This window comes from Procambarus clarkii, chromosome 81, assembly GCF_040958095.1.
Source record: "Procambarus clarkii isolate CNS0578487 chromosome 81, FALCON_Pclarkii_2.0, whole genome shotgun sequence".
NCBI classification, from domain to species: domain Eukaryota; kingdom Metazoa; phylum Arthropoda; class Malacostraca; order Decapoda; family Cambaridae; genus Procambarus; species Procambarus clarkii.
The window spans coordinates 20112494-20129993 of record NC_091230.1 but is presented as its reverse complement, the minus strand read 5'-3'; the positions used below and the strand labels follow the sequence as shown (position 1 = coordinate 20129993).

General features: G+C 48.7%; 1 protein-coding gene across 1 annotated transcript in view; it reads right to left on the bottom strand.

Moving 5' to 3' along the window:
* The window catches only part of LOC123748939 (serine-rich adhesin for platelets), a 357404-nt gene that overhangs the window by 77844 nt on the left and 262060 nt on the right, over positions 1-17500 (bottom strand). Inside the window, 1 exon segment of the mRNA XM_069315267.1 lies at positions 8506-8635. Coding sequence (XP_069171368.1) covers positions 8506-8635 — 130 coding nt within the window.

Genomic DNA, 17500 nt, shown 5'->3' with positions numbered 1-17500 from the left:
CTCTTTTTCCTTTCCAACATTCCCTGAATAACAGCAGAGCGACGTACGACGTAGTTCACGACGCTTTCCCGACGCACGACGGGAACAACGTCGTCGCACAACCAAGCTAACAACACCTTGAGCCCAAACGCTTCCCCCCTCCTCCTCCTCCTCCTCCTTCCCAGGAACACCTCCCTCTCCCCTCCTTTCCCCTCTCCAGACAACTGTAGTGCCATCAACACACATGTCAACAGTATGGCACTAAGAACGGGCTGCTCTTGGCTCTTATTGTTAAGATAATGAGGCACTCGACTGCAAAACATGATATTAATACACGTGGCACCTGGCACGTGGCACCTGGCACGTGGCACCTGGCACGTGGCACCTGGCTCGTGGCACCTGGCTCGTGGCACCTGGCACGTGGCACCTGGCTCGTGGCACCTGGCTCGTGGCACCTGGCTCGTGGCACCTGGCATATGTGTTGACGGGTGAAATGGTCGTGATAATTATCTCCAATTAACTCTTTGATGGAGCAATAAGGCGCGGCACCCAGCAGAATGGCACCGCCAGTGCCACTAGCAGAATGGCACCGCCAGTGCCACCAGCAGAATGGCACCGCCAGTGCCACTAGCAGAATGGCACCGCCAGTGCCACCAGCAGAATGGCACCGCCAGAGGTCCAAGGCTCATCAATAACCAACCCAACAGGTGAAAGAAATCTTGAAGGAATGAAAGCACACGTCTTCAAGAAGGAATTAAGACACCTTCCGGCAGACCAAGCGGGCGGTTGAAGCCAACGAGGTGATTCGGGGTTGTGTCAGCTGTTAATATTTACCAAGCACACAACGTCCCCCCCCCCCTCCCCCCCTCTCCATCACTCCCAGGACAGTCATCTCGGCTCCTGGATGCTGTGTCTTGTTGGGTTTAAAGAAGATGGCTTTAAGAAGTGAGAGTCTTCTTTTGTTTGTGGTAGGTTTAAAAAGACAAGATGGTGGGGGGGGGGGGGGAGGAGACGAGGGGGGGAGGGGGGGAGGGGGGAGGGGGGAGGGGAGGGGGGGTTAAGGGGGGGGTTTGAGGGGGGGTTGGAATGAATGCCATTATAGTGGAAGTGCCGGAATAGACAGGAGTGGAAAGCCTTGCGCATTTGTATGGAGCGTGGGAGTGTGTATGGCGTGGGAGGGTGTGGGTGGCGTGGGAGTTTGGGTGACGGTAGGGCGTGGGCGGGTGGAGCAGACGTGGGCGGCTATGAAAGCCCGTGTGCGTGCATGAGAGGGCGTGGGCGGGCACGGGCAGGCGCCATACAGTGTGAGGACTACATGGCGGGGGCTGAGAGCTGCGGCTAACCGGTTTCCGATAACCAATACAGAAATGAGTTACTGATGAAGCTTCCCGCGCCGGACCCCAATGGCGGCGGGGCATCCCATCGCTGCCGCCCACGCCGCCCACGCTCCCCCACGCTCCCTCACGCCGCCCACGCTCCCCCACGCCGCCCACGCCTGCTCCGACCTGCCGTGCAACTGTCCACGGCTTCCAGTACGTTCTCTCGCTCCCTCATCATCCTCCCACGCCTCTGCGCAGCCTTCGAATACATGTTCGTATATTCGCACACCTATTAAAACATGTTATATCAATGGAATTATGGTCAGAGACCGGACCGCGGGGACGTTGATCCTCGGAACCAACGACAGGTTGGCAAGGGAAGGTTGGCCCTAGGGATGAGCAGGACATGCCACTAGAAAACCCGACGGTTTTGAGAGATGGGGTCCAGCACGGCGCCATGTTGAGAATGATGTCGAGAAGTCGGGTTTGTCAACACTGGAGACCCGCCATGATGGTGACGTCACTTCCGGCCAGACGTGCAGTCCGCACGCACACACACGCACGCACACGCACACACACACACACACACACACACACACACACACACACACACACACACACACACACACACACACACACACACACACGTACGTCTTGTAGAGTTATTACACGACGCACGAGGCGCTCCAGACTCAATATCACGCTATAGTCACGCAAACGAACTGTGCCTCACACACACACACACACACACACACACACACACACACACACACACACACACACACACACACACACACACACACACACACACACACACGAGAAGAAGAATGAATGACAGTTGACAACACTGCATTGTTTATCCCACATATTTAGCGAGCAAATATTGGAGGGAGAACTATGCAAATATAGTCACCTTAAAGACGCTTCCAGAGAGCATCTCACGAGACATTTTTAATCTTGTTCAGTACGAGGAAGGGGGAGATGGGAGAGGGGGAGATGGGAGGAAGGGGAGATGGGAGGAAGGGGAGATGGGAGGGGAGGGGAGACTGGAAGAGGAATATATATATATATATCAAGGTGGAGAGGGAGGGGGGCAAGAGTGTGTTATACATGGAATATGCACGCACCTGCTACACTCCCATGCCCTCTCCCTTCCTCTCCCATCCTCAGCTGGCCTGGCATCCCCCTCCCTCCTCCTAAGCCCCATCATTACTCTCTCCCCTCCCTCACCCTTCCTCTGATGTACCTATCTACCTGTTCGTTGATCTCTCTCCCTCCTTCCTCTTTCTCTCTCTCTTATGCTTCGTAGACCCTCTCTACTTTTGTATCCATCTCCTTCTACATCACAGCTTCACTCGCTTTCTCTCCCTCTCTCTAGCTCTCATTCCCACCTTGTCATCTTAAAGCTTCCTTGAGCATCCATGTCTACCCATCTTTATCATCCCATCTCTCTCTGTCTTACATTCTCTCTTTCTGTTATCTGCATCACTGGTGTCCAGCTTCCTTATCTGCCTCTTTGTCTATCTGCCAGCCTCTCTCAGCCTCCCTATCTGCCTCTCTCAGCCTCCCTGCCTGCCTCAGCCTCCCTGCCTGCCTCTCTCAGCCTCCCTGCCTGTCTCTCTCAGCCTCCTTGCCTGTCTCTCTCAGCCTCCCTGCCAGCCTCTCTCTCTCAGCCTTCCTGCCAGCCTCTCTCTCTCAGCCTCCCTGCCAGCCTCTCTCTCTCAGCCTTCCTGCCAGCCTCTCTCTCTCAGCCTCCCTGCCAGCCTCTCTCTCAGCCTCCCTGCCAGCCTCTCTCTCTCAGCCTCCCTGCCAGCCTCTCTCTCTCAGCCTCCCTGACTGCCTCTCTCTCTCAGCCTCCCTGCCAGCCTCTCTCTCAGCCTCCCTGCCAGCCTCTCTCTCTCAGCCTCCCTGCCAGCCTCTCTCTCTCAGCCTCCCTGCCTGCCTCTCTCTCAGCCTCCCTGCCAGTCTCTCTCTCAGCCTCCCTGCCAGCCTCTCTCTCTCAGCCTCCCTGCCAGCCTCTCTCTCTCAGCCTCCCTGCCTGCCTCTCTCTCAGCCTCCCTGCCAGCCTCTCTCTCTCAGCCTCCCTGCCAGCCTCTCTCTCTCAGCCTCCCTGCCTGCCTCTCTCTCAGCCTCCCTGCCAGCCTCTCTCTCAGCCTCCCTGCCAGCCTCTCTCAGCCTACCTGCCAGCCTCTCTCAGCCTACCTGCCAGCCTCTCTCAGCCTACCTGCCAGCCTCTCTCTCTCAGCCTCCCTGCCAGCCTCTCTCTCTCAGCCTCCCTGCCAGCCTCTCTCAGCCTACCTGCCAGCCTCTCTCTCTCAGCCTCCCTGCCAGCCTCTCTCTCTCAGCCTCCCTGCCAGCCTTTCTCTCTCAGCCTCCCTGCCAGCCTCTCTCTCTCAGCCTCCCTGCCAGCCTCTCTCTCTCAGCCTACCTGCCAGCCTCTCTCAGCCTACCTGCCAGCCTCTCTCTCTCAGCCTCCCTGCCAGCCTCTCTCTCTCAGCCTCCCTGCCAGCCTCTCTCTCAGCCTCCCTGCCAGCCTCTCTCTCAGCCTCCCTGCCAGCCTCTCTCTCAGCCTCCCTGCCAGCCTCTCTCAGCCTCCCTGCCTGCCTCTCTCTCAGCCTCCCTGCCAGCCTCTCTCTCAGCCTCCCTGCCTGCCTCTCTCTCAGCCTCCCTGCCAGCCTCTCTCTCAGCCTCCCTGCCTGCCTCTCTCTCAGCCTCCCTGCCTGCCTCTCTCTCAGCCTCCCTGACTGCCTCTCTCAGCCTCCCTGCCTGCCTCTCTCTCAGCCTCCCTGCCAGCCTCTCTCTCAGCCTCCCTGCCAGCCTCTCTCTCAGCCTCCCTGCCAGCCTCTCTCTCAGCCTCCCTGCCAGCCTCTCTCAGCCTCCCTGCCTGCCTCTCTCTCAGCCTCCCTGCCAGCCTCTCTCTCAGCCTCCCTGCCTGCCTCTCTCTCAGCCTCCCTGCCAGCCTCTCTCTCTCAGCCTCCCTGCCTGCCTCTCTCTCAGCCTCCCTGACTGCCTCTCTCAGCCTCCGTGCCTGCCTCTCTCAGCATCCTCCACATTCCACAGAGTTTAGCACAAATTAAGAAAACAATTAAGAGGTGCAGCAATGCAATAGCTACAACCCCGTGACCACACCACAGTGGCTACAGCGCCGGCAACCGGTGCAAGAATTTCACCAACTGCGAACCGCTTACATTTGATGTAAGTGCCCAATAGAGAAAGATAAGTGCACTTAACACCACAACCAGGCCTGGACACCCCAATGAGTGCGGGAGCCAGACTTTATACAGATTCCAGAAGGTCGGCGTTCGATCCCCGACCGTCCAAGTGGTTGGGCACCATTCCTTTCCCTCCGTCCCATCCCAAATCCTTATCCTGAACCCCCTTTTCTCAGTGCTATATAGTCGTAATGGCTTGGCGCTTTTTCCCTGATAATTCTCTCCAGAGGCAGAATATGTCAGTAGCAGTTTAAGCAGTTTAAGGGAGCCGGTCGGCCGAGCCCCTCTCCCTGTGAGAGGTGGAGGGCCTGCCCCTCTCCCTGTGAGAGGTGGAGGGCCTGCCCCTCTCCCTGTGAGAGGTGGAGGGCCTGCCCCTCTCCCTGTGAGAGGTGGAGGGCCTGACTCTCTCCCTGTGAGAGGTGGAGGGCCTGCCCCTCTCCCTGTGAGAGGTGGAGGGCCTGACCCTCTCCCTGTGAGAGGTGGAGGGCCTGACTCTCTCACTGTGAGAGGTGGAGGGCCTGCCTCTCTCCCTGTGAGAGGTGGAGGTAGGGAGGTTCACCTCGTCATTAGAAAGTGAATACACTGAAAGAGATTCCAGGAATTTATAGCTCACTTCACCGCCAGTATGAGGTGTGAGGGAGAGAATGAGGTATGAGGGGAGAGAATGAGGAGAGGGGGGGACCTACACACTCCCCATTAAGTCCCCTCACAGCCTCTGGAAGGCCTATGTTCATCAGATCAACATTACTACCTAAGCCTATGCGGTTCCGTTCTTAGGGTGCTGGACCAAACATTCCTCAAACACTGACGAGTTCAACTACGGAACCTGTACATCTTTCAACAATCATGGCGGCTTTGTTTACAATGTGTTGAACAGTTTATTGAACACCGAAGCGGTGAACTATCCTCCTTTAACCAACCTCCTAACATTGGGCAAGTCTTTAACCAGCCTCCTAACAATGGTCAAGACACGGACACGGTAGCTGGGTGGTGGTGGTGGTAGGGTGGGCTGGGGGTGGTGGTGGTAGGGTGGGCTGGGGGGTGGTGGTGGTAGGGTGGGCTGGGGGGGGTGGTGGTGGTAGGGTGGGCTGGGGGGTGGTGGTGGTAGGGTGGGCTGGGGGGTGGTGGTAGGGTGGGCTGGGTGGTGGTGGTGGTAGGGTAGGCTGGGTGGTGGTGGTAGGGTGGGCTGGGGGGTGGTAGTAGGGTGGGCTGGGGGGTGGTGGTAGGGTGGGCTGGGTGGTGGTGGTAGGGTGGGCTGGGGGGTGGTGGTAGGGTGGGCTGGGTGGTTGTGGTGGTAGGGTGGGCTGGGGGGTGGTGGTGGTAGGGTGGGCTGGGGGGTGGTGGTAGGGTGGGCTGGGTGGTGGTGGTAGGGTGGGCTGGGGGGGTGGTGGTAGGGTGGGCTGGGGGGTGGTGGTGGTAGGGTGGGCTGGGGGGGTGGTGGTAGGGTGGGCTGGGTGGTGGTGGTAGGGTGGGCTGGGTGGTGGTGGTAGGGTGGGCTGGATGGTGGTGGTAGGGTGGGCTGGGGGGCCGAGAGAGAGAGGGGCTGGTTGAGCCTACTATCGCCAGCACCAAACACCATTCGGCTTTAATAACTCCAACCCTCATTTCTCAACGCTCACAGGCACCCTCCCCCACCCTTTCCTCTGCCCCACTCCCCCCTCCCCCACTCCCCCCCTCTGCCCCACTCCCCCCCCCTCTTCCAGCTCCAAGCCTAATTTGAAAAGTTGCTGATAGAAAAATAGGTCAGTATTCATTATATTAGACAACAGGCAGCTAGAAAGGCGGAGTCTAAGAGCTAAAGCTTGATTCTGCAGGCAAAGATAGCTGTACAATTCAGCGCGCGTGCGCACGCCCACCATACCAAACATACAAGTATCGCCTTCAAAGCGGAATAGTGTTTAACATGGTATCCCGCGTTCGAATAGCCGAGAAGAATAACTTTTTTAGACAAACAAATCCACAAGGGCCGTGACGAGGATTCGAACCTGCGTCCGGGAGCATCCCAGACACTGCCTTAATCGACTGAGCTACGACAGGGTTAAATTTGTTGACAGGGGGCAACCCGTCCTCGACTCAAGTCCATTACATCCAGCGGTCGACCCCACAGACGCATTCATAAATTTTAATATGCTGTTCATTCAAAACGGGAATTTTCTCAAGTATAAATTAATATTATAATATATTGGCATATTGTGTATATATAGGCATAGGTTAGGTTAGGTTAGGTGTTTAGGTTCTGTTGGCGATTATTTGTATTTGTAGTACGTGGGTGAAGCATTTATAGCGTTGTGATTCGAACAAAATTCGTCAGTGAAGCACTTGTTCCGGATATGTTCGAACGTCAGCAGTTGTGAGTCGTGTGTAAACCGCTTTTCATTCATAAACAGGGGGTTTGGCGGGTGCATGGAATCACTTTTGGATCTTTGTTTGGAGGACGGGCTGCAGGGGGACATTTGTTCATTTGATGCATCACGTTAGTGTGATCTCTGTGTGTAAAGACTTTTTAGATGTCAATCAAAAGTCTTTGAGTCTTCACGAGTGAAGTATCAGTTGACATCAAAATCGCCGTCGATCTTGGACTTCAGTAATTATACACCTTCCTGTATTTTCAAAATCAAAATCGAAGCCTCCATCTAGTTTTAACGTAAGTTAACCTGGGATTTAACACGATACAAGGTCTGGAGACTGGTCAGCTCAATAATGGTGCTGCGTAACTTATGATTTACCATTTAAAATTAGGATTATTTTATTTACGCACTCAATCTGTGAGGATACCAATGTTGTAGAGTTGATTAAACTGCAGTTTTCTCAATAAATATTTAATTTAATTTTTCCAAAACATTTTATTATATATATATATATATATATATATATATATATATATATTATATATATTATATATATATATATATATATATATATATATATATATATATATATATATTATATATATTATATATATATATATATATATATATATATATATATATATATATATATATATATATATATATATATATATATATATATATTGGCACAAGTCACAAGTGAAACGAGTGTATATATACACACATACAAGGGACTTTCCAGGCCCTATATACATCGAAAATGAGACGTACACTTGAATATGCATCCCTAGCATAGAACCCTTACCTGAGAGAAGTGGCCCTTTACCACACACTGGTAGAAAGGAGAGATAGAGGTGGGGGGGGGGACATGATAACAACATATAAGATACCAAGGGGAATTGACAAAGACAAAGCAGCATTGTTTAAAGCTAGGAACAGCAGATCGAGGGATTATGTATGGAAACTAGACACAAATGAATCACCTTACCTTGAGGTTACCTTGAGGTGCTTCCGGGGCTTAGTGTCCCCGCGGCCCGGTCGTCGACCAGGCCTCCTGGTTGCTGAGACATTCAGGAAGAATTTTGTCAGTTTTAGACATGTCAAACCCCAGACTTGGTTAAAGGGTGGAGTCACACCTGTGTCAAGTGTGGCCATACCAAGTACCAGAGACCTGGAGACTTAAGTCCAACACGGGATCACCATAGCCCGTGCTGCTTGGAACTTTTTGTTCCAAGTAGCGAATCTTAAACAACCTGGAGGCATCACCAGCAGGTACACGCTGTGGGTGATAGGGGGCCCTCACCGCCTCACCTTTGAAGGAGGGCCCCTGAGACGGACCATCACGCCATCTGGCGGGGCCCCTCAGGATAAGGAAGAGACGGGTAGTGGACATGTTCTTACCTTGATCGGGAGCGTAGCGGTCCCTGGCGTGGGTGACGGGTAGCGGGTTCTCCGTCAACAGACGGTAATATCATGTGCTTACCTTGATCGGGAGCGTAGCGGTCCCTGGCGTGGGTGACGGGTAGCGGGTTCTCCGTCAACAGACGGTAATATCATGTGCTTACCTTGATCGGGAGCGTAGCGGTCCCTGGCGTGGGTGACGGGTAGCGGGTTCTCCGTCAACAGACGGTAATATCATGTGCTTACCTTGATCGGGAGCGTAGCGGTCCCTGGCGTGGGTGACGGGTAGCGGGTTCTCCGTCAACAGACGGTAATATCCTTGCAACACTAAGACTAGTTCTTCGGCGTCCCTGTCCTCTAAACTCAACAGCAGGTTCTGCAAAAGAACAGAGAGAACAAGTGTTACATTTCTTTGACACAGACAGACGCTGTTCAACACATCTTTAGCCCCGTCTTGATCCGTAGACTCGTTGCTCGTTCCGAACCTGTGCTCAACAGAGGGGCAATGACTAGTAAGAATGCAACATGCTAGCCACGCTGTGGCAATATATCTAAGATAAATTGACTTACATACTAGATCTAAGATCTAGTATCTAAGTCAATTTTGTATATTATTTTAATATATATATATCCACAAATGCAATCTACATCTGGAAGGCAAATGGAGTCGACAGAGATATTAAACACGTCAACACTGAAGAGCAGCTGCAGCTGCTGTGGGTATGAGCAGCTGAATCTTTTCAGCAGCAGCAGCTGTGGTAGAAATAGCAGGAATGGTGAGTGTTAATAGTAACAGCAGCAGCAGCAGCAGCAGAAGTAACAGCATCGTGGCAGCCACAGCAGCAGAAGGAACAGCAGCAGCAGCAGAAGTAACAGCAGCAGCAGCAGAAGTAACAGCATCGTGGCAGCCACAGCAGCAGAAGGAACAGCAGCAGCAGCACTAACAACATGGGACCTAGAAAAGGTCAAGCGAGCGACCAGGTTCCATATAAACCGTAGAGTGACACCTCTACAGCCCCGGGCGGAGTGCCCCTGGCCCGCCCTCCCTCCTCATTCAGGGCAGAAATCCTTCCCCAGGGCGCCGGTAGGAGGCAGTCGAGCGCCCGCCCCCCGAGGCGGAGCTCAAGGGAAGGATCAAGTCCTCGCCCACAGCCCAGAATTACTCCCTAATCCTGATGGAGACACTTTAAAGACGACCTCCTAAGGATCCAACCACGACTCCAGGGTTCTTCGCCAGCCACGACACGCGATTTCGTTCATTAAGAACACACACACACATACACACACACACACACACACACACACACACACACACACACACACACACACACACGACTGACAATTTTTATGTTCAGTTCAAACTAACATAAATTTGATCAAACCTAATACAACAAAGTCAGTAATTCATGTTCTTAATTTAATATTAATTTGACTAAACCAATTTGAAAATAAATATTTGAGAATAACGAAAAATCACTCTGCCTTTTAGGCAAAGCAGGCCTTGCGTACTAGGCCAAGTAGTGAGGTTCTGGCACTACTACACACATTCCAATCATTGTGACGTTTGAGTTTACACACATAAACCCTAAGCAGGATATTCAGATTATTCTGAATTTGCATTTATTTCGTCTAGAACAAATCTTGCAAGTAATCGGATGAGGAGAAAATCTTCAGGTCGGTAACAGTTCTAGAAATCCATCCTATCACATGTTCATCATGTTCATGATGATTTTGACCAGGAAATCATCATTTGTCCTCTAACTGACTCATCATTTGTTGGTCAGAAGAGACGCCTTTCTGATGTGAAGTTTCAGACTCGAGGAAATTGACGAGAACTCCGTAAAATTCTAATTTTTCTTACGGTGTCATTTGAAGAGGCCATCATTCATTTATTTAAAAATCTTTTGACATGACAAATACTCCTCAGCACTTACCATGATCGACTATGGTAATTCTCCCTTTACAAAGTCTTTAAAGATCGTCTTTAAAGATATACATAATCTTTTGCCCGTGTTAGACTGCATGTCTTTTGCAGCCTTTACTGAAGGAGTTGCAGCCACTTTGTGAATGAACTGAAAGAAGTGTTTCAATAATTTGTTTTTCTACTGGTATGGGAATGTGGCTTATCGTGTGTTATTTCCAGAAAAGCTCTTAAAATGTCTTGAAATCACTTGATTTAAAAACTGAATATTTTCTTAAATTGCGCGCACACACAAACCACATCTGTGTCAGATGATGCTATTGGGTGATTTTCAACATTTGCAATCTTAATAGCGTGATTTATGTGAAGGAACAGTCGTATCAGCTTCTTCAAGGGCAGTTCTCAAGCCTGATATCTGTTTTGTTATACTCTTGAGTGTGGGCGATGAGTCACAATAACGTGGCTGAAGTATGTTGACCAGACCACACACTAGAAAATGAAGGGACGACGACGTTTCGGTCCGTCCTGGACCATTCTCAAGTCGATTGTCGACCATTCTCACAATCCACTTGAGAATGGTCCAGGACGGACCGAAACGTCGTCGTCCCTTCACCTTCTAGCGTGTGGTCTGGTCAACATACTTCTGAGTGCTTCCTCCGCCAGTACCACTCCCAAATTGTCATTCTTAACAATCTGCAGGAAACAGATTCGAAAGAATTTTTGCAGTTGAGTTTTATTTTTTTGGAAAAGATGCCCAAAAAGCATCCATATCTTTAGACGAGGCTGTTATACTACTTCTTATCATATTACTAGAATCATATTTTTTCATGCACCAGAGCTTTTCTCCAGCTTTGATACGACTCTCCTGATATATGTCAAAAACTATATATATACTCTTTATAACTATATATATACCTATATATATATATATATATATATATATATATATATATATATATATATATATATATATATATATATACATACACATATATATATACATACACATACACATATATATATATATATATATATATATATATATATATGTATATATATATATATATATATATACCTATATATAAACTATATATATACCTACCTGTGGACAATGGTAGGATTATGTTGACCAGACCACACACTAGAAGATAAAGGGACGGCGACGTCCCGTCACATATTGATAACGTCAATATTATTCAACGTCTTCCCCCCTCCTCCTTCCCCCATCACTCATAGCCCCCCCCCTACCCCCCACCACCCCCATATCCCCCCACTCTGCATAAGAGCCAGAACGCCCCCCCCCCTCCTCCATCTTCTCCACAAACTCCCCCAATAAAAATACTAACCGGAAAACCCAACATCAAAATGACCCAAACTTTTACTCCAACTTCATGGAGACCACTTGAGGGGGAGTTGATGGGTTATATCCTGCCGCTTGACTCATGGAGACCACTTGAGTGGAAGTTGATGGGTTATATCCTGCCGCTTGACTCATGGAGACCACTTGAGTGGAAGTTGATGGGTTATATCCTGCCGCTTGACTCATGGAGACCACTTGAGTGGAAGTTGATGGGTTATATCCTGCCGCTTGACTCATGGAGACCACTTGAGTGGAAGTTGATGGGTTATATCCTGCCGCTTGACTCATGGAGACCACTTGAGGGGGAGTTGATGGGTTATATCCTGCCGCTTGACTCATGGAGACCACTTGAGTGGAAGTTGATGGGTTATATCCTGCTACTTGACTCATAGAAACCACTTGAGAAGAAGTTGATGGCGGTATTTTGACTTAAGGAAAGACACCTTAAACTAGACTTCCTTGGAAGGCCAGGACTTTAAACTAGCTTTTTACCGACAGGTGTAAATTATCTGTGACCTACAGAGAGGCACTAGAAATGGTTGACTGACTGGGGAGAGCTTGCAACTGGTCTTAGACTTATTGGTCAAGACTTAAGGCTAATATTCTCTTTTTGGGGTGAGGTGGTGCAGAATGTGAGCGAGGTGAACAAGTGGATGAATGGCATAACATAAGGGATATTAATACGGTTGCACATGTTACGGGCTATTCATGCCCGTGCCACCTCTTGGGTGGCTTAATCTTTATCAATCAATCGGTTGCACATGCATCAACATAAGCAAATTATGTTCTTGTTGCCACTGTCTCTATGTTGGCTCGGGGTCTTGAAATAGGTAGAATGTAATTATGTGTTAACTGGTTGTTGATTGCTGGTCTTGACTTTTTGATGTGTAGGGCCTCGCTGATGTCGAGTCTTCTATTGTCGTTATACCTGTCGATTGTTTCAATGTTGCTTGATAAGATGCCTCTGGTGATGGTCTGGTTGTGTGAGGAGATTATATGTTCCTTGATGGAGCTCTGTTGTTTGTGTATTGTTAATCGCCTGGAGATGTTGTTGTCTTGCCTATATACTGAGATCTTTGGGGCTGACAGTCCCCCCAAGTGGGTATGTGAAGGCATAGACGACGTTAGTCTCTCTTAAAGCGTTTTGCTTGGTGTCTGGAGAGTTCTTCATAAACAATTTGGCAGTCTTCTTATTTTTGTAGTGTTAATTGTATTTTCTGATGTGTGTCTGTAGGGATAACGTTCCTATCAATAATATCTTTCAAGACACTTCCCTCCGTTTTATGAGCCGTCGAAAAGAAAAGTTCCTGTAAACCAATCCAATAGGAGGTACAGGTGTTGTGTTAGTTGATTCTTCAGATGTTGCATTGTGTGTCGTCACGTTCCTTTTAATGACGTCTTCAACGTAACCGTTAGAGAAGCCGTTATTGCCTATAGGACCTGCCTGACCTTACAGAGGTCCTCGTCGACCTGCTTCCAACCAGAGCTGTGAGTGAGAGCTCGGTCAACGTAAGCGTTGACAACACTCCGCTTGTACACATACACACACACACATTATTATATATATATATATATATATATATATATATATATATATATATATATATATATATATATATATATATATATATACACCGAAAAAGAGACAAACACGTTTATAGGCACTTTTGATACGGTTCAATTTTTCAAACACTTTTATCATGCCTTTTATAGCTCAACTATATTTACCTTATTTTCGTCCAACCTTTTGATAACATATACGCCCCCCCCTCCCCTTTCCCTTCCCCTATCCCCCCCTCTCCTCGTCTACCCTCTCTCCGAATCTGTTTCCTCTCCTTCTCTCGTCTCTCTTTCCCTTTCTTCCAACATTCTCCTCCTCCTCTCTTCTGCCCCTAGATTTTACCCTCGCTTTTTCATTCTCAGAAAACATAATCTATATATAACGAAGCGCTGTAAAAAAAAAACACTGCTCAACTCCATGGAAAACACATCACCGATTCTAGACTGGACCAGGAATACTGCAGAAGGGGCAAGGGGGAAAGGGGGGATCGCTACAGCCGCCGATATTTCTTAATATGTGGCACTGTGGCTGACCACTATTCTCCTATGACGCTCCCATACCACCAACTCTTCATCCTGAAAAGTTAGTAAGGCTCACTTTTTGTGACTGCCAGTAGTAGAGGTTGCCATACTTTACCAGATGAGGGATGAGGAGAAGAGGGGTAAAATTATCAACAAATTTAACAAAAAGAGACACTAATATGTGCCTTTTTCCACATTATTCATCAAATATGTACATTACATACGCATTGCACACATGGGAATCAACTGAACTATTAAACCGTACACATTATTCGCTGGTCGCAGGTGAGGGGGTCGAACTGAACTCAGACAGACAAGCAAAACCCATGTCGAGGAGAGAGGTTCACCGGTGCTTGCATACATAATTTGCAATCAAGCAACATCCGAGTCTGAGGCTTGCAGCCAAAGCAATACGAGCAATATAATGAGATATTTGTGCTCCAGGACTGATGGCCAGGCATCAGTCGTCTAGAACGGGACGGGACGAACAAATAAAAAAAAACTAATTAGTGATAATGACGACTATGAAGAAAATTACGAAATCATTGCAGTGTTGACATTGTGCAACTCAGATTACTCATTCATACATAACAACTAAGGCAAGGAGAGAGAGAGAGAGAGAGAGAGAGAGAGAGAGAGAGAGAGAGAGAGAGAGAGAGAGAGAGAGAGAGAGAGAGAGAGAGAGAGAGAGAGAGAGGAGAGAGAGAGAGAGAGAGAGAGAGAGAGAGAGAGAGAGAGAGAGAGAGAGAGAGAGAGAGAGAGAGAGAGAGAGAGAGAGAGAGAGAGAGGAGAGAGCGGTGGACAATACCAAATTCCTCTTTTCAAAGAACTTAGCCAAGAGTAACTAGTTCTAAAGAGTTTCGAAGTCAGCCAAGAGACACACAGTCTTTTATAGAACCACGCATATTATATATATATATATATATATATATATATATATATATATATATATATATATATATATATATATATATATATATACACACACACATATATTCCAGGAGGCATATATGCTTTCAGGAGAAATGCAGATACCTCCAGGAAGCACATATAGGTTACAGGAGACACATAAAGGCGCACAGATACTTCAAGAGAAACATATATACATGTGTGTTGTGAAACATATCCATGAATGACATGGGTCACTCACACAGACACACACACACTGACTATCTCATGACGGATGTATCCACGTCATGTATTCACGTCATGTATCCACGTCATGTATCAACGTCATGTGGTCTTCAAGAACAGGCAAGTTTTCAAGAACAACCAGGCCTTCAAGAACAACCAGGCCTTCAAGAACAAACAGGTCATCAAGAACAAACAGGGCATCAAGAACAGGGCATCAAGAACAAACAGGGCATCAAGAACAAACAGGGCATCAAGAACAAACAGGGCATCAAGAAGAGGGCATCAAGAACAAACAGGCCTTCAAGAACAACCAGGTCTTCAAGAACAACCAGGTCTTCAAGAACAACCAGGTCTTCAAGAACAACCAGGCCTTCGAGAACAACTTGGCCTTCAAGAACAACCAGGTCATCAAGAACAAACAAGGCATCAAGAACAGGGCATCAAGAACACACAGGTCTTCAAGAACAACCAGGCCTTCAAGAACAACCAGGCCTTCAAGAACAACCAGGCCTTCAAGAACAACCAGGCCTTCAAGAACAACCAGGCCTTCCAGAACAAGCAGATCTTCAAGAACAAACAGATCTTCAAGAACAAACAGATCTTCAAGAACAAACAGATCTTCAAGAACAAACAGATCTTCAAGAACAAACAGATCTTCAAGAACAAACAGATCTTCAAGAACAAACAGATCTTCAAGAACAAACAGATCTTCAAGAACAGATCTTCAAGAACAAACAGATCTTCAAGAACACACAGGTCTTCAAGAACACACAGGTCTTCAAGAACAAGCCACTTCGAGCTCACAGCGAGGGCAGATATTACCACCGTCAAGTGATCCCGGTGGGCGACCGGACACGAATCACTGCTAACAGCCAGGATTGTTGCTTGGCAAACTAGCGTATATTGCGTATATTGCTTCTGTAACGATGGCAGTGACGCTATTCCCGCTGGCTGCCGGCGCGACGGCTGTCAACCCTAACCTAACGTAACCTAACCTAACCTAACCTTACCTCACCTAACCTAACCTAACCTAACCCAACCTCACCTAACCTAACCTAACCTAACCTTCATCACCGGGGCATTCTTGTGGTAGAAACTTTTGTTGCATGGTATTTGGAGCTGTTGCAAATTGAGGGATTTATATAACTACTGATGCTGCTGCTGCAACCGCTTCTGTTGTTACTGTTGCAACAGTAACAACAGAAGCTTTTGCGGCATACTGACTCCCATACACAGTTTTAAATGTAGATATGATAGAGCCCAGTAGGCTCAGGAATCTGTACACCAGTTGATCGACAGTTGAGAGGCGGGACCAAAGAGCCAGAGCTCAAACCCCCGCAAACACAACTAGGTGAGTATACACACACACACGCACACACACACACACACGCACACACACACACACACACACACACACACACACACACACACACACACACGCACACACACACACACACACACACACCCACACAGACACACACACACACATACACACACACACACACACACACACACACACACACAGACACACACACACACACACACACACACACACACACACACACACACACACACACACACACACGCACACACACACACACACACACACACACACACACACACACACACACACACACACACACACACACACACACACACACACACACACACACACAAGCATCACGCAACACCAGAAGAAGCAACAAAAGGAGAAAAATGTCACAATAGAACTTTTTCAACAAAGAAGTAAATGACTATCCTCCCCCCTCCCTCGCCCCCCCCCCACTACGGCCAGAAAACAACAGCGGGTAGACCTGAGTGTGAGAGGAGGGGGGGGGAGGGGGGAGGGGAGAGTGGAAGGGGAGACAGGAATGGAAAGGATAAGAGAGAGGGGAGGGAAAGAGGAGGAGGGGTGATGGATGGGGAAGGGGGGGGGAGGAGGCACATATTGTCTTAAGGTCTGTTTTGGACGTCTCCCAGGGCGGTTGGACGTTCCCAAGGGCCTCTGCCACCACCACTGCCACCACCACTACCACTACCACCACTACCACTATCACCACTACCACCACCACCACCACTACCACCACCGCTACCACTACCACCACTACCACCACCGCTACCACTACCACCACTACCACCACCACTACCACCACTACCACTCCGAATACACTCACACTTATCACAATAACAGCACAGTGCGACTTGTCTATATAAGAACTAATGTCTTGTCTGTCCAAGGTTGGAGGCCGGGCGCTTCGGGCTTGCTTTACCCAACTTTGTAGGGTGAATGGTCTAAGGTATGGGACGGACATAGGCTGGTCGGGATCTGTCTTATTAGTCTTATAAAGAGGGAGTTGGACCTGATAGTGACCACCACCGCCATTTAGTCGGTGAAATGTGACTGGCCGAGTCCCTAGATTTCGTCGAAGGTGAATCCAGTGTTTCATTTCTGTTACACTTGAAACAACTGCCTCCTCCATCAATAGTTTAAGATGTATCTACACCGATGGTCCCAGACCCTCTCCACAAAGAGAACTAGCTGCACTACAACTAACTAATAGAGCACTAAAAAACACAGAAGGAATAATTACACACAGAAATCACAATAGGACGGTAGAACGGCCTATTGACATAGCTCGAGTGCATGGGGGGAGTTGTGTTAAACCCTGGTTTATGTCTCGGAGAGGCTGCAGGATCCAAGTAAGTTCAGTAGAACTTCTGGTTTCAACTCTTTTGACCATGTT